This window comes from Ascoidea rubescens, assembly GCF_001661345.1.
Source record: "Ascoidea rubescens DSM 1968 unplaced genomic scaffold ASCRUscaffold_1, whole genome shotgun sequence".
NCBI lineage: Eukaryota > Fungi > Ascomycota > Saccharomycetes > Ascoideales > Ascoideaceae > Ascoidea > Ascoidea rubescens.
The window spans coordinates 2,422,195-2,446,051 of NW_017962913.1; the positions used below are offsets into that span (position 1 = coordinate 2,422,195).

Below are 23,857 nucleotides of genomic sequence, written 5' to 3' on the forward strand. Positions count from 1 at the left end.
AAAAATCCGGTCAACAAAGCCAATAGGAAGAGAGTGATGAAATACAAAGAGTGTCTTTTTGTTCTGTAGTATCTTGGGGATTTTGCTGGGTCGTTGAGATAAGATGGCAACAAGGTCGGTTTTTCGGAGTGAGCAGGCTTTGAGAAGCTGGTTAGCTCAATGCCAGTTTGCATCGTATGTGGTTGTGTGGATGGTGGTCCTTTGAGCGTCGCCTGGTGTGCTGTGATGGAGCTTCTGGAGAAGATGAAGAAGATGGAGTACTCTACAGCCAGTGATTTGGATATACAATTGCATTTGGCTACAAAGCGAAACGGTTTTCCAATAGCTGGCATTTGGTTCCAATGAGCTAAAAAGAAGCAGCACGTTTTGTTTTCACAGGTCAGGGCCGCGGTACAGGCCTGCAGCATACCAAAATGCGCCTTCAGGTTCTCTTTCCACAGACAACCACGCTAGGGCTCTCACTGGGGCAAGTCGTGCTTGGAGTGGACCTGAATCGCTAGGCCTGGTCCTTTGCCAGAAAAAACAGGAAGCCTCCAAAGGCCCTCTTCGCCCACTCCATACAACACACACACCATCTGCTCAGCGGCACAGTCGTAGAGAAGCATTGCCCACGACGCCACATTGAACAGGCTCAAGTCCTGCTGTTGGCTGGACATTTGGTAGCTGTGGAGTGTGTTGAGCATAACCACAAACAAACAGCAGTAGACGACGCTGATGGACCTGTGCACCTTATAGCTCACCAAGTAGACCCACACACTGGAAACCATGATGTAGATCAAGAACAACCGGAGCTGCATACTTAGCGAGTCGATGATTCTCACATAGTAGAAGCTTGAGCACAACACAAAACGACCAAAGCCAACACAACATATCAATTTCGATTTGCCTCGATTTTTGGATAGCCTGAATATTAAAGCATGCAATATGAAGTGAACAATAAACTTAGTGCCAGCTATCGCACATATCATTAGAAAACAAACCGAACTGATTGGATAGTTTTCATTGAGAATCTCGAATATTGAATATAAGTGACTGTTCTCCGGTTTATTGACGTTTATATTTGGTTCTTTGTTGTTGCCTGCATTTTCTCTCATCGCAACTCTATTTTCTTTCACCTGCAAGTAACTTACTGAATCATAATTAATGTTTCCATAAAAAATAGAAGCAAAAAGTATCAAACCAAAAAAACTAGTTTGTAGAACAAACAAAATTTTCGTAAATCTCGTTATTTGAGACTTTTCCAATATCCAAATGTTAATATGTGCCCAAATAATAATAAACAATAGATGCCCAAAGGTCAGTAGTAAAGTCAGTTTCAAAGTCAAACCAATCATACTTGAGTCTGAGATGTGTTTTTCTTGCTCGATTTAAAGTTGGGACTGCTTGATCTATCTGCCATTTTCTTTTGAGGTGAATTTTAGACTATTTTTGGAAGCTCTGATTACTGGATTATGTCTTTAGCCTGAGCAATAGATTTAGAAGAACAGTCGTGATGGAATGCTGGCTACTAGGGCTTTGCTTCAAATAGCCCTGGCAAAAAAAGGTTATCTGGAGCTGCTTTCCACCAACTTTCTTCAGCATCAGCCAGTGAAGGCTGGAAGAACCCTAAAAACTATACTGACGTTTCTTGTTTTCTTTTTTTTTCTTTTGAATTTCATTTGTTCTATTATCGTTTTCTTTCCTTTTCAGTACTTAGATGCACTTCATCTTTCTTCTAGAGAAATTTAGAATATAAGTGTTCACCAAAACTTACTCACTACAGTGAAATTGCAGTAACAGTGTAGTGACAGTGTAGTGACAATATATGCCGATGATATGTTGTTTGCTAGTGTCAATTATACCTCTTGCAAAAAAGTGTTTCGATTTATTCCAAAAAATGCCCTGCATCTGTCATTTTTTCCACTTTGTTTATCAATTAACATTTTCTAAATCAATCCAACTGGAAAACAAACTGCCACTTGACGTAAATTAAACTTATTGATAGAGTTTCAGATGACTTTCAAGTGGACTTACTATGAACGCACTTTGTATGAGGATATCAATCTTGATGAAATTCATAACTTTACTTGTTTTCTCTTTGCTTTATTTTTTTATAATTCTAACGTTTATTTGTATTTACAACTATTCTTATTCGATTATTCCCTATTTATCCAATAATTGGCAATCTTTTGTTAGTACATTTATATCTAATGCTCCGTTGTTGCTCAACAAACAAAAGCAAATTTTTTGACCTCTATTTTGCTCTTGTTTTTGCCTCTTTGAGAAACTTTTTTTCTCCAATACAATCAAGACTCCTTAATAATCCACAATATATTAATATTATTTGAAAAATTCCAAAATTCTTGATTTGTTCCTGGCTTGCTTCTTGTGGTTCCATGAGGGTTTTTGGCTCCAATACTTTGTTATAATACACACCTATTTAATGAAAAATTTGTTGTTTTTTTGATTAAATTAAAAACCAATCAATTAAAAAAAATGAAAATTAATTTAATGGTTATCAAAAAATATAATTATATATATATATACGTATATATGAAAAAGGGCATTTTTTCAACATGTTGTATCCGACCAAAGTCTTTTTATATAACTTTCTGGTTTAATTCTCTCATTTTGTCACTAATCACATGAGTAAACATGGATTCAAATTCAAATTCAAAGTGCTAATTTTCTCGCTGCTTATTTTTGAGTTTGCTAATTATACGTAACCTCTCCAAACCGGAGAAGCGGTTTTTCACTTACATGATTTTGAGAATTGAATTCTATCAAAGAATAACGATAATTTCATGCAAATTTCCCTTTTTTTTTTTTTTTTTTCTTTTTATTTACAAACCAACGCAAAAAGAAAAAAAAAATTAAATGCATTTCTATTAACCGTTATTGCAAGTTCTATGTTACGCTTGTTCTATTGCGAAATACACAATAGATTCAAATTCATCACATTATAATTTCAATCAAATTCAATTATACTCAGGAATTTGGCTACTGAAAATGAACGGAAAGTGTCCGCGGAAATTCCTTGATTTGCTGATAAATCGTATTTTTTTTTAGCTCACAGTGTCCTTTTTCAAATTTGACCGCAACCTAACATAAGTAAACGAGAAAATTTTTCAATATAACTAAACTGATAGAAAAGACAATTAAAGCAAAATAAAAATAAAAATAAAAATAAAAATAAAAATAAAAATAAAATAAAAAGAAAAGAAAAGAAAAATAAAATATAATAAAATATTAAATAAAATAAAAATAAAAACAAAAATAAAAATAAAAATAAAATAAATTGTTTCCTCTCAAAAATGACTTCCCTGAAATTTAGCTAATGGTCATCATAAAGTACAACTTTTTACAATGTGTTAAACAAATAAATCTGAAATAACGGTTATTTGTGAAATTTTTTTACTGATTATTTTAATACTAATCTTATTCACTAGAATCAAGAAAATCAAGAAAATCATATCAAATATGCTTTGTCAAACAAATCACTATGGTCATACTTAAAATTACCAGTTTGGATAAATATCTCATGGTCTTATTAAACTTTTTGCCAGTTGGGTTGTCAGACTAAGTTAATAAAACAATTTAAATCATTCTGTTCAGTCATGATAAAAATTTTCCTTGTATCACTATTTTGCAACATTACAACAAACTACCATTTCTTTAAAGTTTTTGACTAACGTGTTCTCATCCAAAATACTAATAACAAAAGGGATTATCTCCTTTAAATTTGACAGTCCCAAATGGTTGTTTCCTTTGCCAACAAGGGCGTTGTTTTTGTTTATCTACTGGCTTGGTCATTGAATAATTAATGAAACAGTATTTAGCGAAAGAAATTTGCTATTGTACTACCTTTCTTCAGCTCAATTCTGCGTTTTGACAATTTTTCAATGGTTTTATATGATCCGATAGAACCAGTGTTAGTTGACAGTAAAATAAGAAACCCAAAAATAATTCAATCTCACTGATTATTGCTTTTTCTCGGTCACTTGTTCGGTGGTGTGCGACCAGAAATACAAGGCGCCTGGTAGTGGGGGCTCACATTGGGAAAAGGTGGACAATTTCCGACAAAAACAGGAAACAGGAAACAGGAAACAGCTAAACTATGGGTGAAGCAGCTATTAATCAATGGTAAAATAATATTTTGGAAAAAGGAATTTCTGAATAATAATCTGCAAAAATACAGGCACTGGATAGGCTGAACAGATCCTGGTTTGTCAGATGGTTTAGGTTCTGCCCTAAGTTGATTCCAGTTTTATCCGGATCCTGTTAGTGCCAAACTTAATGTTGCTGAATTTAACCGTTGTCGGTTTACACTGTCCAAACGGGACTCCTGAAATAAGCTCGTAATTACACCAGCTCATTACTTTTTGGCTAGTGTCAGTGCACACAACCTTCCAAACAGTCAACTTATAGCGTGTTACCAAAAAATATTCGCTTCTCTTCAACTGGCTTCTATCTTTTTGTCATAACTTTGGTGATTTTATTTAAATTTCTCATCATTGGACAAATTTTTATCTTGCTCAGAAATTTTATAATTTGTGCCTTGTTTTAAAAAGCCCATTTGAATTGCAAACTCTCTCCAATGGTTGACTGTGAGATAAATCCAACTGTAATTTATTCTGGCTTTCCAACTCGTTTTTATAGGGTTTTGTTCTGGTTGAGTTTTTGATTATATCTGCTCTTGTTTTAGTTTGTTTTCCTTTTATATTACTGTTCTGTATTTCTCTTTTTAATCTTTGTTTTTAATTTTTTTTTCTTTCAGCATTTCCATTTATATTTAAGAATGTCATATACTATATTACTCTCCATAACTTAGTATCTGTTGGTGACGTTTTTTTTGGTAAAAAGGAACACATCTAGATGAAGAACTGCTATTTTGTTTCAGTTCTTGGTTAGTTAAAATATCAAGTTTGAAACAACCCTTTATAGAACAATGTTGATGCAATGAGCTATCTCATGAATTGACACTACTTTCGAATTTTGAACCACTGCTGACTGTCTTCTGTGATATCATAATATTGCATCATGTTAATGTGAACTTGGATAGTATTGCTTATTGGTTTATCCAGTTGTTTCTTTAGCCAGCTTAATAATCACCCAAATCCTACAGGCGGATGGAAATCATCCATTGAAGATCATATGTTATCCAACTTAATGCTTAATTTTCCTCCATTGCAATAAAACTATCCTTTCGAACTACCGACCAAATGTCATTTAATGAAGTTGACACAAAAAATGACCCTATACATGCTTCTAGGCTGATCCCTTTTATATAAAGAATTTCAATCTAATATATGAATTTTTATTATGGAAAGAATTTTAAAGTCTATTTCTTGCTACTTATATTGGATTCACAGTGATTCACTATTGCTTTTTAATTGGTTGGCATAAAGAACTCTTCAAAGATAGCATTTGTATTGTTATAATCGTTATATGAAAAGTGGAAATAAACAAAAAAATAAAAACAAAAACAAAAACATTAACAAAAACAAAAACAAAAAAAAAAAATAAAAAACAAAAAACAAAAACCAAAAGAGAAACAAGAATAATTCGGTTGGTATAAATATATTTTTTCGATATTTCGAATTACGTCTAATTCAATACTTGTCCACACTGTTTATTGTTTGTATTATGCTCAAAGCAAGGTTAATATGGCAATAGTTCCTCTAATTTCATCATTTTTCATGTTACTAGATAACGATACTAATTTACTGTACTTCAATGCTTTGGAAAGTAAAGGGACTTAATCTTATGTTTAAAAAAAATATCTGAAAGAAGGATTTACTGCTTTTGATCCCTTTTTATTACATATCAAGTGATGATAGATTTAGCCATTGGTGTATTTTCTATCTTTTTCCACGGTTTAATTCAACAAAACTGGTTTGTGCTCAATATTGCTATAATGCCTAGTTTCAAAGGGCTGTTTTTTTGTTCTCAATCCTTTGTGAATAATTTTCAACAATAGCTTTTGCTTTTTGTTTTGTTTTGTTTTGGATACCATATTACCAAAAATCAATCAATTCTGGAACGATTACCTCAGTATTTCATCTAAACAAAGGGGCAGTTTAGACACCTTGAGTTTTTTAGTTTTATTATGAAATTTTTAATTTAACCCTTAATAGCATCAACAGACAATAGGGAATATCTCAGTAATTTCACATACAAACTGCCAATATTTTTGGTTTTTATAGCTGGAATCAAAATTTTAGCCTGTTCATTTCATCTTGAATTAAAATATATGTCTTTTGTCTTGCCTACTATTTTCCAATCATAAGCTGTTTTCCTGGATCTTCTAGTCTTTCCTAAAAAATTTTATTATAATTTCAAATTTTTTCATAATTGTACATGCACTTTATGTGTATCTACTTTGGAAAAAGAAATAAAAAAAAAGGTAGATGGACTTGTCTCAGGAAAAATTCCTTCATTCTTCTAAAAACATTCTCGATTAGGAATAGACCCAATGTTTATCAATAAACTCATAAATTCATAAATTCATATAAATATTATTATATTGTATTGTATTTTTGTATCTTTAAAAATTAGCCAAATATTTTAGTCAATAAAAATTGGTTATAGTCTGTTACTGAACCGTTTGCCTAAAAATACCTTACAAATTAGGTTATTGAAACCTTTTTTTTCCTCAAAACCTCTAGTTAATTATAAAAACATAAACAAAGAAAAAAAATAATCGTTCATAAAAATTTCAGTGATGACTAAACAAAAAACTGTTTATTAGGAGCAATAAATAAAATTAAATCGCTTGTAAATTAATATGTAAAATATAAAATATAAAATATAACATATAAAATATAAAATGTTCTCAAATAAGTAGCAATAAATGAATGCATTTTTCCATAAAAAAACCAATTAAAATATAAACCAATCAAAAATACATTGTCAAAAAAAAATTATCTGGAAATTAATCACAAATTATTTGTGTTTTTTAAAATACTTCTTCATGTTGTTTTCTTGGGTTTCAAAATTTTGAATAAACAAGCCCTTTTCTGCCTCAGTGAAATTTGAAAATAATTTATTGTGAAAAATCATTGCATAGGCATTTAATAAATCAATTCTCGAGTTAGTTAGCTCCCTATTTGTGACTTGCAAATACGATTTGAGATTAGCTATACCAAGATCATTCCAATTTCTTGGTGATACCAAAAAGTGTTGGAGATGAGATAAAGCAATGTTCAATCTTTTTAAAGAATCAGCCAAAGAGTTATATAGGAGAGCACCTGAGAAAACAAAAAATCTTCTACTCGATTCATCTAGTCTTGGAGAATTCAAAGTAGAATTGAAAGTGTTTAAATTCACAGCAACTTCATTCATAATGGGAAATCTTTGAGTGAATTTTAAAAAAAATTCACCAATCACATATACCAACAGAAAACGATTAATAACCAAATAAGAAGACCCATTAAGCAAGTACGTATGTTCAAAATCATTAAAAGATTTGATAAGAGACTGTAGTTTTCCTCTGGTTTGAAAAGAGTGTTGGAGAGTTATCTGCCATTCTGATGGGTTTTTTTTATAAATGTCAATGAATATATTGTTAACAAAGTTAAAGATTTTGATTGCCTTTTTCTGGTTTGAGAACACTTCAACAAAACAATTTCTAAAATAATCATGTTCTGAGGCAGAAGGAAGTGGTGGTGGTAAATTTTGATTTGTACCTGCCATCATTTTTGGTTTTTCAAAAGAAAAAATAAAAAAAAAGAAAAAATAAAAAAAAAGAAAAAATAAACTATGATCTCAATAAAAATTTTTGTTTTTAAAATTTAGTATAATATGCTATTTATCACTTGTTTTGTGTGGAAAAATTTTATTGTTATTCATGTGGGAGGAAAAGCATAGAATTTTGGCTATATTTATACCATTCATTCAAACTAGATTTTTCTAAGATTTTTCCAAGGTCCTTCTAAGATCTTTCTACGATATTTCTGCAAAATTGTAAAGAAAATAGTTAGAGCAGTGAGTCAATTGACCTTTTAGGTTTTCATTAGTATTAGTTTTGTAATACAATAATAAAATTAACCTTATTGATAAATTCAAAACAATGCCTAACAAAAGTTATTCAATACGATATTTCTTAGAGGATAAAATTAATAAAAAATTAGATATAGTAAAATTGTCTTTTTGACAATGTATTTAACTTGAGTGTTCCCAAAGAAAAATATGGACCTTGATAATAATTAATAATTCACAAAAACAAAAAACAAAAAACAAAAAATAAAAAATAAAAAATAAAAAATAAAAAATAAAAAATAAAAAATAAAAAATAAAAAATAAAAAATAAAAATCAAACTATGATTTTAAATTGAACACAGTTCAGGAAAGAGGAATAAGAGAAAAGACAGCTATTCCACGGTTATTACTAGGCGAGGTCTGGCTATTTGAACAAAGAAAAATTGTTGGAATGGAAAAAGTCAATTGTTAAATTTTCGAAAAACAGAATTGTTTTGTTTTGATTTGGTTTTTGCAATCTGTGATTTGATTGGTATTAAAATGGATACATGAATGGTTTGATTATTTTTTTTTTTTGCAAATGATCTGTCTTTAAAATTCTTCTTGCTTGAAGTACAAGGCTGCATTTTAGACTGGATAGAAGAATTTTACTTTTGCTTAACATGATTTGGTTTGAACGTACAGAATCAATAGGAAATTTGACATGAGTTAAAAGCTGTTGAATTCTTTTGTATATGTATTTTAGAATTGTGAAATAGCAGGTTATTAAATGAAACCAAAAAAAAAGTGAAACATTTGTTTTATATGAAATTTCTAAAAACCAATTCTTAGATTTTTAGTTGGGATAAATCAATTACAAAAATTAGGTTACATTTTGAATTTTTTGAATTTCAATCATCCTAAATAATCACTCAAAATAACTTAATTATATTTGGCGATATCAGATATTTTATTTTTTCAGGATGCATTGATTGTTTATATCAAAATTTAATTGTTTCAACAGTTGTTTCCTTGTTTGTTTCATTAGTAAAAAAACATAAAATCAATAAAATTGATGTTAAGTTTTACTCAAGATCAGTAAGGAGAAAACATGCCTGGTGGAGAAGACTCAAACTCAAAAACAAAACAAAAGTCATTGAAAGCAACAACCAAAAGAACTTTTAACAGGCCCTATGCTTGATAAATGAAAGGAGTTGAATATAGTTGAGATTAGATTCTTACTACCAACTGTTTCAAAAATTTAGCGTTAAATGATAAATATTGCTGTTTGCAATCTCTTTTACTAAAGAAAACCAGAACAATTTTTTATTCAACAGTCAAGCTGACTAATAACATGTATTTATGTGTTTTAGGAATTTTTATTCAGATAATTAACAGACTATTTCAAAATTATTAATCTGAAGTGCTCTTGAGTATTTTAGCGTAGCAAAGAAAAAGATAATGTTTTAAGTTATAAATGTCGAAGATAACTAAAATTCAACAGAAAAATCCACAAATGCTAATTCTCATACATTTTAAAGCAAAAGTGATCAACCAGGCGATAAAAAGGCAATATTAATGATAAAAAAAAACTACTTTCCACAAGCAAACTAATAATGGCAGTCTGTTATAATAAAAACCAAGCTAAACAGTTTGGTTTAAAGCAAAGCATGAAAAGACACATTTTTTAGTATTTTTTAGTGGTTATTTTTGGCTTTTATAAACTTTTATATAAAATTTTTAGGGCTTTAGTTTCATGGCTGATTGTTTTTTTTCAATAAGTACCCTATTTTGCTAAAAGATATTAAAGTAGTAAAATAGTCGGAACAGAGAAACACAGTAAAAGCCCATGCTTTGTATTTCTTTTTTAAAACGGGACATTGTTTGAACTGGAGTTCAGGCTTTCATATATGAAAAAATAGAAGTTCCCTATGCAACGAGAAATGATAGCAATATTATTTACAAAAAAACAAATAAGGCCTGAAAACAGTTTCACATCAAATTCACAGAGCAAAAATCCTATATTTGCATATGCATGCTCATGTTTGGCCACAAATACTGTAAGCCATGCACTCTGTATTATTACGCATGCATTTGCAGAAGCAAAAACCAAGAGATAAGTGCCTGCACCTATTGTTTAAAGGCACATGTGCATAAATTTGCGTGGAACTGCGCGCCGGCAAACCTAATCGTCTTGGTTCTGCTGCCGATGCTCCTTGGGCTCTTTCTGACAACATAAAATCTCTGACTGGTGAAGGAGCTTCGACATATCCAGTCCTAAACAATCATCCAGAGTCCTGTGCTGCTGGCTGGCAAAGAAAACTGAAATACATATGGTTGCCCCAAGTCTGTGAACAATAAAGTCGATCAATTTGGAACACAGCTCTGGTTCGACTGTTTTCGTGAAATGAGTACACAGATTGCTACCCATCTTTGTAGAGCGAGTTATTCTGTCCCATTAATTACATTAGAAATAGCAATATTCTTTTTCTCAGTCAGAAATCTGGTAATCTTCCTTTTTTATTTTGACTTTTGGCATTTTATTTAAAAGCTTTTAAACGAGTATGCTATGAAATATCTGGGAGCGGGCAGTGGAAATAATTTTTACCTTGTTTATCCGGTTTTGATGGTAAATTCCATAGCCCTTTAAATAATAATATTAGTTTTTTTTATCTAAAATAGATAGGCTCAGGAACAAAATTGAGTGTATTCTATCTAGTTTATAACACATTTTTTTGGTTGATTTGGTTAAAATTGTTATTTATGTGAGTTGTTTTTTTTTGTTATTTTTGTTATTTTTGTTTTTAGATTGGTTTTCTTTTTGGAGAATTTTTGCTTGTAATTTTTTGTTGTAGTTTTTTTTTGTTTTTGGTGCTGAGGATAATTAATTGCACGAAAATCTATCTAATTTGTGCTTTAAGGCATAATCACCATTTGCTATTTGAAATTTGACATTATTATCTTGATTGCTGAGGATTATGAGATGATTATTCTGTTTATTACAAAACTTTTACCAAAAATGAAGTAGGCTAATCTATGAAATAAAACCATGAAACTATTTATAAAGATAAAATTCATGCTAAACGTTTTAGATCATACAATATTTTTTGCTCCATTTCAAGTTTCCAGTCAAATAAAAAGCAATATATTTTGGAATCAAATGGCATTGCAATTTTAATATTATTTAATCAGCAAATCATCTTTGAATATAATTCAAACATTTTGCATTTTCTGTGACTTCTTTATAAATTCGATTTAATATTTATTAATTCTTTTAAATAAATAAATGCTAATAAATATGATCAATATAACCGCAAATCTTTGCTACAATTCTTAATTTGTAATTTTTATGAAATTAAGAATGATCAACACAAGATAATAAGATCTTGCTAAATAATATGAAATGTGTTAATTAGTATTGTTTTACATTGTTATAGGAAATGAAATCAGCAGTATCTTGAACGCAATTAGAAACACAAATAATACCATTAATATTATCTTCGTATCATCAATATCATGTTTTGTACTATCAAAAACCCTCAAAAATATTATCAATACAATCATTATAAAGTTTAAAGGATGAACAAAAATAACAACAAATATGTTTTAAATTATCATTTACAAGAAAGAAAAAAAAAAAATGGTGCTATTACAACAAATGATTACCAAAAACTAATCAAAATTCCAGACTTTTATTTATAGAACACCTCAAAATCTTTTGCTGATATTAATAATATGTCAAAATGGATCAGACTTATTTTTTAATTACAAGACATTGCTGTTTTGAAGTTAGATTAAAAAATTGATCTTCTGATTTTCAATTCAAGTGATAGTATTTCCCATGGACTTCTTAAACAATTTACAACTTCAAGAGCTCAGACTACTAACCCCAAACTTAATTGCGGGAGGAATCAATCCTTCAAAGTTTAGAATTAGTTTTTGTCACAAACGATAACTTTTAGTATTTAATGCCAGTTATCAAGGTTGAACAAATATAAAACAGAAAATGAAAAAAAAAAAAAAAAAATGAAAGGAAAAAATAAAAAAAGAAAAAAAAAAGAAAAGGAGATTTAGTCAAAAAATGTAAATAACGTAAAAAAAACAAAAAACAAAAAACAAAAAACAAAAAACAAAAAACAAAAAACAAAAAAAAACGTAAAAAACAAAAAAAAACGTAAAAAACAAAAAAAAATGAAAATAAAACAGTGGAAAAGTAAGAAAATAACGATCCATACATTTGAAACTATCCTAAATCCCTCAGTAAATTGATAATCAAAATAAATAAACATCAGATGAGCAATAATATAGCTTTTATCAAATATTCGTTCAAACTAAGTCTCTAAAAGGAATAATTAATTAATTTTATTCTAATCGTTTTCTTTTCCTATATCTTTCATTTATGACATCAACAGGATCCATAAACTCTCTAGACGATAATTGTCTATACTTTTTAATAAATTTCCCACGTCCATCGCCAACATTTATTTTCGTCGTGTCCCTTCTTAATAACGTACTAGGACTGATATCATCCGTAATATTTTTTTTAACAAAGTTAACAATTTGATATTTTAACGCATGATTTAACCACAAGTTTTGAACTATATCAGCAAATTTACATATCTTGAATGGGTCCTTTTGATCCTCCCACTCTATATCTTCAAAAACGCAATCATATAGAACCAATGGAATATCATAAGCCATTTCATAGACAGGTTTAGATGGATACTTTTCTATGTCCATTAAATCATCTATTATTCTAGGATGTTCTAATTTTTGTCCAATTAATAGCAAAATAGCAATCATACAACGAACTTGATGCCATAAAAATGCTGTTCCTTTTAAATCAAAATAGTAAAACTCATCATCTAGAGATACTATATTGGAAGATATGATCCTTCTAGAAAATGATGTTATCTGTTTTGAACCATCCACTTTGCAAAAATTTCTGAAATCGTGTTCCCCTTCATATTTTTTTGCAGCTATGTTCATAAGATCAATATCTAGATCAGATTTATAAAAGATATATCTATAGTGGCGATGTTTACAACTGAATCTAGCATCGAAATTCTTAGGTGGTCTCAAACTAACCGATTTGACCAAGATATCATTGGGCAAAGAATGATTCAAAATATGAAGATAGTCTATTTCTCGTTTGTCATTTGCAGCATTCATTTGCTCTTCCACAGTTAAAGAAGAACGAACATTCAAGGAGATAACTTGGTTCAAAGCACTCACACCTTTGTCTGTTCTTCCACAACGACTAAAATTAAAGTCCTTTGGATCCAAGGAGGGAATCAATCTTGTCTTGTAAAGAGATTCGATTATTACTGATTCAACTGTGGGCAATGGTGTCTTCATGGTTTGAATTGCCAATCCATTGTAGTTCCAACCCAAGTAGGAGAATTTCAAAGCAATAAATCTGGTATTGTATTTTGAGAAATCAAACAGTTTTTGAGGCTTTGTTACATCAGAATGCCCAAATGCTTCTTTATTGTTTGTTGGATCCAGCTGTTCCTTTGGTAGTCTTCCTTCAAGCTCCAACACTCTCTTAATGAGTTGATGTTTAGACCACCGCTGGTATTCATCAGGCCTAGGTAGAACTATTGCTTTATCGTCAGCCATTTTGAAAGTAAAGGACAAAAATTTTCTAAAGTAATTATTAGACAGGCTTTTTATTAGATTAGAAAATGCTTGAACTAATGGCATAATATTTTTGTTTCAATCAATCATTTGCACAATCTCCAAATTTTTTCAGCTGAAAAATGAAATGTTTTTCAATCTGCATGTTTATGTACTATTTTTTTTTCTGGACAGTCAAAAAAAAAACAAGAAGAAAAAAAATTAAAGAAAAACAATGTTGATTGGGATTTTGTTGCTCTTCATCAATCAGAAGTATTAGAGAAAATATTCGATTGAAGAACTGAAATGGATTCATCTTTAAACTGGGATTGTTTGTCTTATCAATTGCAGCCATGGATGTATGTCTTATTTTACATTGATTTTCATTTTTTTTTTCATTTTTTCTTGTTTTAATGTATTGTTTAAATTCAAGAAGACTATTAACTAACATGATCTCAACTAAACTAGAATAGAGACAATAAAATCACTTGGATATGAAACTATGACACCTGTTCAGGCTACTACAATTCCAGCATTTGCCAACAATAAAGATGTTGTAGTTGAAGCAGTTACAGGTTCTGGAAAAACGTTGGCGTTTGTTATTCCAGTGTTAGAAAGAGTTAATAAGATATTGGAAAGTGAAAAGACACATAGAAAGGGACATTTTTATTCTGTCATTATATTGCCTACTAGAGAGTTGGCAAATCAAATTAATAATGTATTTCAGAGCTTTTTAGAAAATTATCCCAAGGAACAAAAAAATTCGATTAAAACGCAGTTACTAGTTGGTTCATTGAATTCAATGAGTGATGATTTAGAATATTTTTTCTCAAAACAACCTCAAATATTGGTTGGAACTCCTGGGAGATTGCTTGACTTTTTGTCGAATTCCAATGTCAAATGCAAGATGTGCGATTGTATTGTTTTAGACGAGGCTGATAAATTGTTGGATATCAGTTTTGAGCTGGCAACCAAGTCGATTATACAGTATTTGCCCAAACAAAGAAGAACAGGATTATTTTCTGCTACCATATCCAGTGCTGGTTCTGCGATTTTCAAAACAGGAATGACCAATCCTGTTAAAATTACTGTCAAAAACAAACTGGCAAATGCAGCGCCAGAGTCGTTGGGCTTGAGCTACATTGTGCTCAAGCCTGAAAACAAGATCAAGATGCTTTTACATATATTGTCCAATTACGAGTTCAGAAAAGTGATTGTGTATTTTCCGACATGTATCTCTGTAACATATTTCTATAATATGCTCCAGTATTTGGTTAAAAAAGGATTTATTACTGAATCGTCATCAATATTGAAATTTTTCTCGTTGCATGGAAAGCTAAATGCGAAACCAAGAATGAAGACTTTGGCGAATTTCACCAACGACCTCAACAAGTCTGTGTTGCTAACCACTGATGTTGCTGCCAGAGGCATTGATATTCCAGACGTGGACTTGGTGGTTCAAATTGACCCTCCAACGGATCCTGATATGTTTTTGCATCGTTGTGGAAGAACTGGGAGAGCAAACAAAGTTGGAAGAGCAATAGTGTTCTTCAACGAAGGTCGGGAGGAGAATTACGTTGATTTCATGAAGGTCCGAAAGTTGGAGCTCGTCCGGTTGAAGGTGGAGTTTGACGAGGCAAAGTTCGAAAAGATGGCAGCCTCGCTTCAAGAGTGGGTTTTGGAAGACCGAGGCAGGTTTGAGCACTCTGTGACTGCGTATGTTGCGTTTGTGAGGTACTACTCAAAACACACAGCGTCATCAATATTCCGGTTGCAAACACTCGACTACCTTGGATTGGCCCGAATGTACTCGCTATTGAGATTGCCCAAAATGCCGGAAACCAGGCACATTTCGCGTGAGCAGCTTGTGGAGGCCAACGAGGGCTGGCTCATTTCGCCCAGGGTCGACCTTGAAACGTACGCCTACAGTGATCTGCAAAGAGAAAAAGCCAGGTTGAGGGAGTTGCAGAACCTGAGCAACGTCCGAGAAAAAAACAAGCGAAAGGCCATGAAAAGAAAACTGAACAAGGCCTGGTCAACACAAAAGGAAAAACACGAGCAAAAGCAAAGGAAAATCGAGAAAAGAGAGCAGAAAAGAGAGCGACATGAACAAGAACATATGGATGCATACAATTCCAGTGGTGAGGAAACAGCTGAGGATTGGAAGAGTCTTGTTTTGAGCAGAAAGAAGAAAAAAGCCAAAACACAAAACGGCTTTGGGACCTTTGATGGGTTGTAGACTAAACATCAACGAGTATGGAAATCTCATGGGGTCTGGTAGCCTGGAACTTCCTGTGTGTGGGCCTGGACTGCACCTGGATGCTGACAATTGACCGAGAGGCCAATTGCAATAGGCTGGAGAACGCGAGGGCTGCCATTTTGCTGTTGATCAGTTTGTGTTCCTGTTTCTGCTGCTGGGGCGTCGCTCTGTGACTGTTGGAAGGCACCAACTGCTCAAAGGTCATCTTGGCCTTTCCGAATTGGGCAACATCTGACTGTTCATGCATCGCCAATTGAGATGCCTTTGCTTTCACATAATTCAAAAACTTTTTGCCCTGAGCATCTAGCTCTGCTAGCTTTTGCGTTGGAAGAACTGGAGCGCTGGGAGTGAGCGAAAATTCTGCATTGCAAATGTTAGTAATCTTGTTTGGCATTGATTCAGAAAGAAAGGAAGCGGGGAATAGTCGAAACTCAGCACTTACGTTCTTCATACAATGTCAACAAACTCCCACTTCGGCTGCCTGATCGTGATCTGGATTTTGAACCACTCTTCATTGTGTATGGGGTTCTTTGGCTCTTGGCTCTTCCTCTTGAATCAGTTGATGAAAGTGAATTTTTTGTTTTTTTGGTCGGTGTTCTAAAATTGCTACTTGCTATAGATTTTCTGCTGTTATCGTTTTGATTTTGATCTAAATCTGGGAAAGATAAATCAAAAGCGTTCATGAAATCCATTTGTTGGGCTTGCTCTTCAAATTCAGGAAAATTAAAGCCAATATCCAAATTAAATTGATCATTTTCATCATAATTTTTGGGAATATCGAAATCCAAGGCCTCATTTGAATTTGTCCTTGAATGGATATGTGCAATATTTCTACCAATTTCAATACTTGATGAACGTTGCTTGGTCCTGGAGTTTTCATCATTTGCATTATTCTCATCACCGAACTTTTGGGCATTAATTGATGATTGATCGGATTTTATTCTTGGTAAAAAATCCTTTGTGATAACATTTTTAATGTCTTCTCCAACTAGAAGTTTCATTGAAAAGTTTGCAAATCTTGGTGCATTTAGTGCTTGATTATAGACTAAATCTTGAAATTGGATTTTCAATTTATCGAATTTAGATTTTGAAAACTGTCTTTTAGTTTCCAAAATTTTCATATCATCGATATATGAGTTACGAAATGATTTAAGAACTGAAGATGATAAAGTTGTGCTTTCATCAAACTGAATTGATTTAATTTGTAAAGACTCATCAACTTTCCGTTTCTTCTTTGGTGGTTCAAAATCAATATTTAATAATTCATTATTATTATTATTATTATCATTATTATCTTTTTTATCGTTTTTATCATTATTGATTTGTTCCAACATTTGAATATCATCGTAATTTAACCCAAAATCTATATTTAAATCGAAATCATGGTTTTGATCAAATTCAATATCCAAGTTATTATTCCAAGGCAAATTATTTCTTTTTGATGGTGTTTCATCAATATCCTCCTCCTTGTTTAAATCTCGCTCTTGAGATTGAGTATTAAAATTTAAAATTAAATCTTCATCATTCAAATTACCCAAATCTAAATCCAAATCTTCAGGATGTTCATTTAAAGTTGGAAGAACATTATTTAAATCGTCAAATTCATTATTAATATCAATATTCATTTCAGGAAACGAAATAATCGTAGAGTTATTATAATTGTTTCTTGAGAAAACTGAATTATCCGCCGAAACAAAAGAGTTATGTAAAGGAGATAAAATAACTGAAATATTATTTAAATTGTTTATATTGTTATCATATTGATTAATCAATTGCTTTCTTTTCAATTTAATCAACTCATACTCACTGACAACTTTATCCTTGGAATTTGAAACCATGTTGGAATACGATAATTTATGATCAGAAAAATTAGCATAGTCTGGAAAATTATCGATATTCTCAATACCATATCCACCATTTATAAATACATCCGAAGAAACAACCGGCAACAACCCTAAATCAATATCAAAATTTGGATCATCTCTTAAGAACAAATTATTATAATAGGAAAGCAACTGCTTATGTTTAGCCGCACCGAAATCATTACTATTATGATCATTATTAATATCCCTCAATAAATGATCATTCAAATAGCCATCAGGTAAAATTAATTGGATTTTTCCCAATTTTGATAATTGCTCCTTCGACGTACTTCCGAATAAGGACTTGGTCAAGTTTGATCTAATGTGACTTACTTCATTGTAAAAGTATCGGAGTTTTTGTTTATATAACAAAGTCATTCCATATAATAAATTTGAGGATAATCTTAATGCAATCTTCGGGTTTAAATCGGTAACAGCGCTACACGCTTTTGGAATTGAGACAGACATGATTTCCCTTTTGGGCATCTTTCTATGATTTGATTTTGAGCCCAAAGTTGCAAGAAGCCTATTGTTTTCATTACATATAACGTTAGTATTGAGTACAAATTTAAATAATTGTTCAAAATATAATTAAAAAAAAGATAAAACAAACCCACCATACTGTCCCTACACCAGATTCTGGAGGAAATAGCAAATCTTGGTTGATTAAAGACATTTATATTGCTGAATTATGAAATTGATCAAGCAACAAATTCGAAAACTTGGAGAAACTCAATCAAAACAGCTGGAAACAAACCTCTCTTTATATCTCATTTTCAATATTAAGCGCCGACAGATAACCTTGTCAAAAAAATAGGTATTTTGCTCCTTTTTCTAATAATATCTTCAAACCATTCTGAACCAATTGATTCAACCCTGCTGGGAATACAACATTGGCTTTGTTGTAGAACACTTTCAGGAATATTTTTTGCACCCATTTCCATTTTTTCTTGATCTGATTTGGAAAACATAAACACGCGTAGATGCAGACAAATGCTTCAGTATGCATATAATACCATAAAGCCGGACCTACAGTGAGCTGCATAGAAAAGCGTTGTTTCGGACCTGAGCGCGGACTGGGCAAAAACGCCGTGAAATGGAAATTGTTGTCACTTTGAAGATAAGAAGGCATCAAGTTGTGAGTTCTTCTCAACTCTTTGTTGTTTCCTTGATATATTTCATTTTGTTATAGCTTTATTTTCCGTTGTTTGTCTGGTAATGGTTTTTGATGATAAAAAGGGTCTAGAAATTGCTTACCTTCAAGCAAAAAAAGGTTAGTGGTTTCCATGATAAATCTGCATTATCTTCTTTCTAATCCACTGTTATTAACCATCTAAATTCTGTCATTTAAATAGGTTACGATGAGGGGGGTATTCCAATTGGTATGTCTTTTTTCAGTTAGCTATTTTTGTTTTACGCAATTCATAAAAACTGACTTTTCAAATCAAAAAGGTGGTGCTTTAATCCACGAAGATGGAACAGTGTATGGTGCCGGCCACAATATGAGAGTTCAAAATGGTTCTCCAATTTTACATGGCGAGATGTCTGCTTTGGAAAATGCTGGTAGATTACCTGCTTCTGTTTACAAAAAATGTACAATGTACACAACGTTGTCTCCCTGTCAAATGTGCTCTGGAACAATTGTATTCTATGGCATTAAAAGAGTTGTTATTGGCGAAAATGAAAATTTCATAGGTGCCGAGTCGTTTGTTAAGGCCCACAATGTTGAATTGATCAACTTGAATGATGAAAAGTGCAAAAAAATTATGAAAAGTTTCATTGATAAAAAGCCAGAAATTTGGAATGAGGATATCGCTGAATGAATAAGTAATAAGTAAAATTCTCCTGCATTTTATGGTCTTTTCGCCTTATAGACTTGGTTCAGAAAATAGCAAATCAATTTCAGCTACTCCTGAACCTAGAATTGTGTAATATTGATCATTTTGTTTTGATTTCTGAATTATTCGTCTTATCATTTTTCTATCGATTTGTTCCACCTTTTGATGATTATTTTTATATCTTTTATTTTGAATTATTGTTCTTACGTCTTGAATCGCTTGTTCAACATCCTTTATACTTGATTTTAAACATCTACTTGTAGAAACCAAGTTGTGAAATGAAACTACTCCTCCGATTACCATAAAATGATTTCCGCAAAAAACTATTCCAGATCCAACTGCTGATGCTTGACGCACAATTTTATCTTGTAAAGCTGAATTATTATTCAATCGCTCTTTCTTATTCTCAATAGAAAGATTATTTAACTGGATAGATTCAAGTTCTGGCAATGAAGAACACGCTGTGACTAAACCATCATTGGAGCTATCAATTGAATCAACATCTAAATTATCAAAGGAGGCACCTTTAGAATTACCTTTTAAAAATGATTTGGCGTTGAAATTAATAGAATTTGATTTGGAATTATCTCTAGAGCTGGAAATAGAATTGGAAATAGGATTAGGAATAGAATTGAAGTTATAATTTAGCCTGGATTTTGATTTATTCAAATCAAAATCATATACTGATGTAAAACTATTATTATTATTTTCATTAAGATACTCATCAATAAAATCTATTGAAATTTTTTTTTGCTGATATATTGATCTGCTAAGCCTTTCAGACTTTCTAGCAAATTCAAAATTATCTTTACTAAAAAGCTTCTTTTTAAGTTCTTCATCACCAGTAAAAGTATTCAAATAGTTCATAAATATCCATTCTTTGGTTTTTAAATCTAGTATTAAAATCCTATTATTTGTTAGATTCCGGCTCTTGTCCTTGCATTTCAATTTATTCTCCATATAATCTTGGAAAGTTATTGGGTCAGATAGATCAGGTTTATCAGAGCTATAACTTTTCAGTGATTCCATGCTTTCCACCGGCCAATATCCACTTTCTAAAAAGTGATTCAATATTTTTAACTCTTCAATTTTTTTATTTTGTAAAAGTTCATCTTTAAAATCAAGTTGAATACCTCCAGAAAGAATGATATAATAATGCGATAAAAAAAATGCATTATGCCCAACTTTTTTAACATCAATTTTGTAATTCTCATCTGGCGCTGGGTCTTTGGTTTTAGCATATGTATCGACTTTAATCCATTTTCTTGAATCAAAATTGAAAGCCCAAAAATCACCAAATATTTGATGATTATCAGTGCCACCATGAAGAATTAAAGATAAATCGTGCAATCTGGCAAAGGATAGCGAAGAAGCAGTAGGATTTGGTTGTATTATTGTAACATCTTGTTTGTTTCTTAGCGTTCCTGCTTCACTCAAATTTGAAAAACTAATAAAACTATTTGCAGGCTTTATAGGTGCTTGAGGTAAAAACAAAGCTGTGCCCCTATCTGGAGTTGATGTAGTTGGTGGGGTGTCGGGGTTTATTAAAGTGTTGAAGCCCATAGCAATTGGGGTTTTGATTGGAGTAGAAGTTCTTATTGGTGTTGCAACATTCCTGGGGATTCCAGGCCTGAGAGAAAATGCAGGTTTTAAAGATTTGGTATTTAGTGAATCTGAAAAAGACACAGTTGTTGTCGTCCTTTTCGGAGTCGGTGCATAAAATGAATTGATATTGCTTTTGCTGTTATTGATGCTGTTATTTGTTGAATCCAGGTCTTTATTTAAAGTAAAATCGTCAATTTGCAATTTAGTCTTTAATGGAAAGAATTTACTTGGAACTAAGGAGCAAACATGGAAGGCTCTTGCAGCAGGGATATCAGTGGTATCTTGTAATTGAACTATAGGAATAGCAATTGACTCATCAAAAAATGTTAAAGTTTCATCCATACCAATTTTGTTTATAATCAAATCTATTCTCCAAAAATCTTGCAAGGGTGTAAATTTATGAGAATTATGATAAATTGAAGAAGTATTTAAAGGATAGGTTAAAGTATACCCACCATTGACGTATATTGGAATTGAAGATTTCTCAAAGTTAAGTGATGTACTACTTTGATCGAATTTATTTTTTATTGGGACTTTTTTAGTGATGAGCATTGAGCTGTCATTAGGCATACGGTTTAGATTTTGAACTTGAAGACAAGATAAACCATGACCAAATCTTGCAATGTTAGTAACAGTTGAATTGATTTCCGGAATATAAGTTGGGTGAACTTTTAGAGTGATTTTTGTGAATTTATTAATTAATAGATCAAAGATCCAGCCATTTGGATTAAGAACGATTGATTTTTTAATAATTTGTTTGGATTTAGGAGATTTTTTTTTATAATATTCTGATTTAATTGTAAAGCCACCAAAATAAAAAATATACCTGTTTGAAATTTGACAAGTTGAGCAGCAGATTAAAGGAGGAGGGATATCGCCATGAAGTTCTGGTTTTTGAACAGCATAAGTTGATGAGTTGATTATATACAACTGATCATTTGGTTGCATGTATGGACTAAAAATAGTATTTGGATTCAAAGGAATCGGCAAATCATAATCTGAAATGACTTCCAAGTTCATTAAATCTCCATAAATTTTTTTGTAAACAAAACTTGATTTATCTTGTAAAACTGTGTTTGAATAAAAATTGTTGTCTGATATTTTTGAAACTAAACCACCAAAAATATAAATTTGCTTATCTATGTAAACACATGAATGGTAACAAAAAGAGGGCAAAGCATTTTTGGAAAATACTACAGGAAAGTAAAGGTAATTATTTAAAAATTCCAACGAATCTTTTTCATTTTTTTTCTTGGAGTTTTTATTATTTGAATTACTTGAAGCATGATTTTGATTTTGGGTTTTATATTGACTTTGGTTTTCATTGAACTTGACATCTTGTTTGGGATCTAAAGATGGAGAAATACTATAATTGTGAATTTTTTCATAATCTTTATTAGAAAACTTTTTATCCTTGTAATTTTCTTTCAATTCTAAACTGAATTTCGAAGATAAGGGAAAGTTAGATGACCCGTCATCCAAAGCGATATTGTTATCTTCGACAAATAAACCATCAAGAAAAAACGGGAACTTGACAATCGGGAACCATGGCATATGGTTCAAGATATAAGAAATCGACTCAAGATCATTGTTATTGTTGGTATTATTTATACCAATCTTGCTGAAATAATGTCGAAATGCTTTTCTGGTTTTAGTAATTTTATCGGTGGTAAATGCAGGATTTAAAGTCTCACTGAGTATGAAATCAAAACTTTTTTTCCTCAATCCAATATCCTCCTCCTGATTACTTGGCGCAATCATATCTTGGTTTAATAGGTTTTTGTATAATACCAATAAAAATGGTGGATTGAAGACCCTTTTGTAGAAAACGCAATCATCTTGAGTAATGGAGACCTCTGGGATGGCAGCAGGTGTTAAAGAGGCTGAAGGCATTAAAGAAATCAAGAAACCAGTTGAATAAACATGATAAAAACAGATCAAAGGCAGATCTCTGGGGAAAACAGTGTATTTATATTCCATCGCAAACCAAAAAATCTTCAAAAAGCCTATCTCTATGGCATATGCATGTTGAGGTTCACAAATGCGCATCAAAATACCACTACTGTGGATGTGCTTTGATGGCAAAAGCAGCAGAAGCAGCAAAAGCAGCAGAAGCAGCAGAAGCAGCAGAAGCAGCACCAGCACCAAGCCTGGCAGTAATTTTTTCTGTTTCCCAGCTTCTGAGTGAGAAATAAGCATGTTTGGTGAGCTGTACTGTGCTCCCTAAGTGTTGTGCACCTGGCTTTGGTTGGCGGGCTGATGGTAACAGGTGTTGTTTATGGAACAAAAAAAGTCCAGCGAGAGCAGCACACCCTTAGAGATTAGAGCCATTGGACCAAATCATCACTGCGATCTTGATGCTATGCAGTCTGTGCGACATTTGTGTGAGCTGTGAGGAAAGTGGGTCAGAGTGGAAAGAAAGAAGAGTTTGGGTTTGAACTGCAAATAAGCGGCCAATTCAAACCGACGTTGCATCAAAAAGTGCCAGACCTGAAGTCGTTGGAATCACACAAAATTGATCAACAGGATTGAAGACTCGCACTAGAAATGAATTTGATCAAGGCAATCTATATTACAGACGACAAAGAGTATGTTTGGTTCTCCTGTTTTCGATTGCAACTAACCCAGCTTGCTAGTACTAACCTATAGCTCACCAAGTAATCTTGTGTTTGACTATCCTGTGTCAACAAATATATCATACTTTACTTCTCTCATAACAAAAATAAATAACATTA

At 31.8% G+C, this 23,857-nt stretch overlaps 9 protein-coding genes across 9 annotated transcripts; 2 read left to right on the plus strand and 7 right to left on the minus strand.

The window, feature by feature from the left end:
- Positions 1 to 401: 401 nt before the first annotated feature.
- On the minus strand, positions 402 to 1,674 carry ASCRUDRAFT_103262 (uncharacterized protein). The gene has a single exon (XM_020188561.1). It carries the CDS (start codon positions 1,332 to 1,334, stop codon positions 459 to 461), a length of 876 nt encoding a protein of 291 aa, XP_020050498.1. The 5' UTR covers positions 1,335 to 1,674; the 3' UTR covers positions 402 to 458.
- A 5,033-nt stretch (positions 1,675 to 6,707) lies between these two features.
- ASCRUDRAFT_73869 (uncharacterized protein) lies at positions 6,708 to 7,715 on the minus strand. Its single transcript, XM_020192464.1, has one exon. It carries the CDS (start codon positions 7,321 to 7,323, stop codon positions 6,925 to 6,927), a length of 399 nt encoding a protein of 132 aa, XP_020050499.1. The 5' UTR covers positions 7,324 to 7,715; the 3' UTR covers positions 6,708 to 6,924.
- A 2,408-nt stretch (positions 7,716 to 10,123) lies between these two features.
- On the minus strand, positions 10,124 to 10,369 carry ASCRUDRAFT_79092 (uncharacterized protein; the record flags this gene model as incomplete). The annotated part of the gene is made up of 1 exon (XM_020194336.1): positions 10,124 to 10,369. The coding sequence occupies one exon, from the start codon at positions 10,367 to 10,369 to the stop codon at positions 10,124 to 10,126; it is 246 nt and encodes an 81-aa protein (XP_020050500.1).
- A 1,931-nt stretch (positions 10,370 to 12,300) lies between these two features.
- DEG1 (pseudouridine synthase DEG1) lies at positions 12,301 to 13,560 on the minus strand (the record flags this gene model as incomplete). The annotated part of the gene is made up of 1 exon (XM_020191504.1): positions 12,301 to 13,560. One exon carries the CDS (start codon positions 13,558 to 13,560, stop codon positions 12,301 to 12,303), a length of 1,260 nt encoding a protein of 419 aa, XP_020050501.1.
- Positions 13,561 to 13,863: 303 nt separating this feature from the next.
- On the plus strand, positions 13,864 to 15,796 carry SPB4 (ATP-dependent RNA helicase SPB4; the record flags this gene model as incomplete). The annotated part of the gene is made up of 2 exons (XM_020189484.2): positions 13,864 to 13,916; positions 14,026 to 15,796. The coding sequence occupies 2 exons, from the start codon at positions 13,864 to 13,866 to the stop codon at positions 15,794 to 15,796; spliced, it is 1,824 nt and encodes a 607-aa protein (XP_020050502.1).
- REC8 (Rec8p) lies at positions 15,393 to 18,324 on the minus strand. Its single transcript, XM_020188563.1, has 2 exons — positions 16,260 to 18,324; positions 15,393 to 16,177 (listed from the first exon to the last, which is right to left on the minus strand). The coding sequence occupies exons 1-2, from the start codon at positions 18,163 to 18,165 to the stop codon at positions 15,798 to 15,800; spliced, it is 2,286 nt and encodes a 761-aa protein (XP_020050503.1). The 5' UTR covers positions 18,166 to 18,324; the 3' UTR covers positions 15,393 to 15,797.
- A 1-nt stretch (position 18,325) lies between these two features.
- ASCRUDRAFT_103381 (uncharacterized protein) lies at positions 18,326 to 18,961 on the minus strand. Its single transcript, XM_020188565.1, has one exon. The coding sequence runs from the start codon at positions 18,809 to 18,811 to the stop codon at positions 18,485 to 18,487; it is 327 nt and encodes a 108-aa protein (XP_020050504.1). The 5' UTR covers positions 18,812 to 18,961; the 3' UTR covers positions 18,326 to 18,484.
- Positions 18,815 to 19,894, plus strand: FCY1 (cytosine deaminase). Its single transcript, XM_020192465.1, has one exon. The coding sequence runs from the start codon at positions 19,182 to 19,184 to the stop codon at positions 19,500 to 19,502; it is 321 nt and encodes a 106-aa protein (XP_020050505.1). The 5' UTR covers positions 18,815 to 19,181; the 3' UTR covers positions 19,503 to 19,894.
- Positions 19,222 to 23,774, minus strand: ASCRUDRAFT_103422 (uncharacterized protein). Its single transcript, XM_020188566.1, has one exon. The coding sequence runs from the start codon at positions 23,319 to 23,321 to the stop codon at positions 19,548 to 19,550; it is 3,774 nt and encodes a 1,257-aa protein (XP_020050506.1). The 5' UTR covers positions 23,322 to 23,774; the 3' UTR covers positions 19,222 to 19,547.
- Between the last annotated feature and the right edge of the window lie 83 nt (positions 23,775 to 23,857).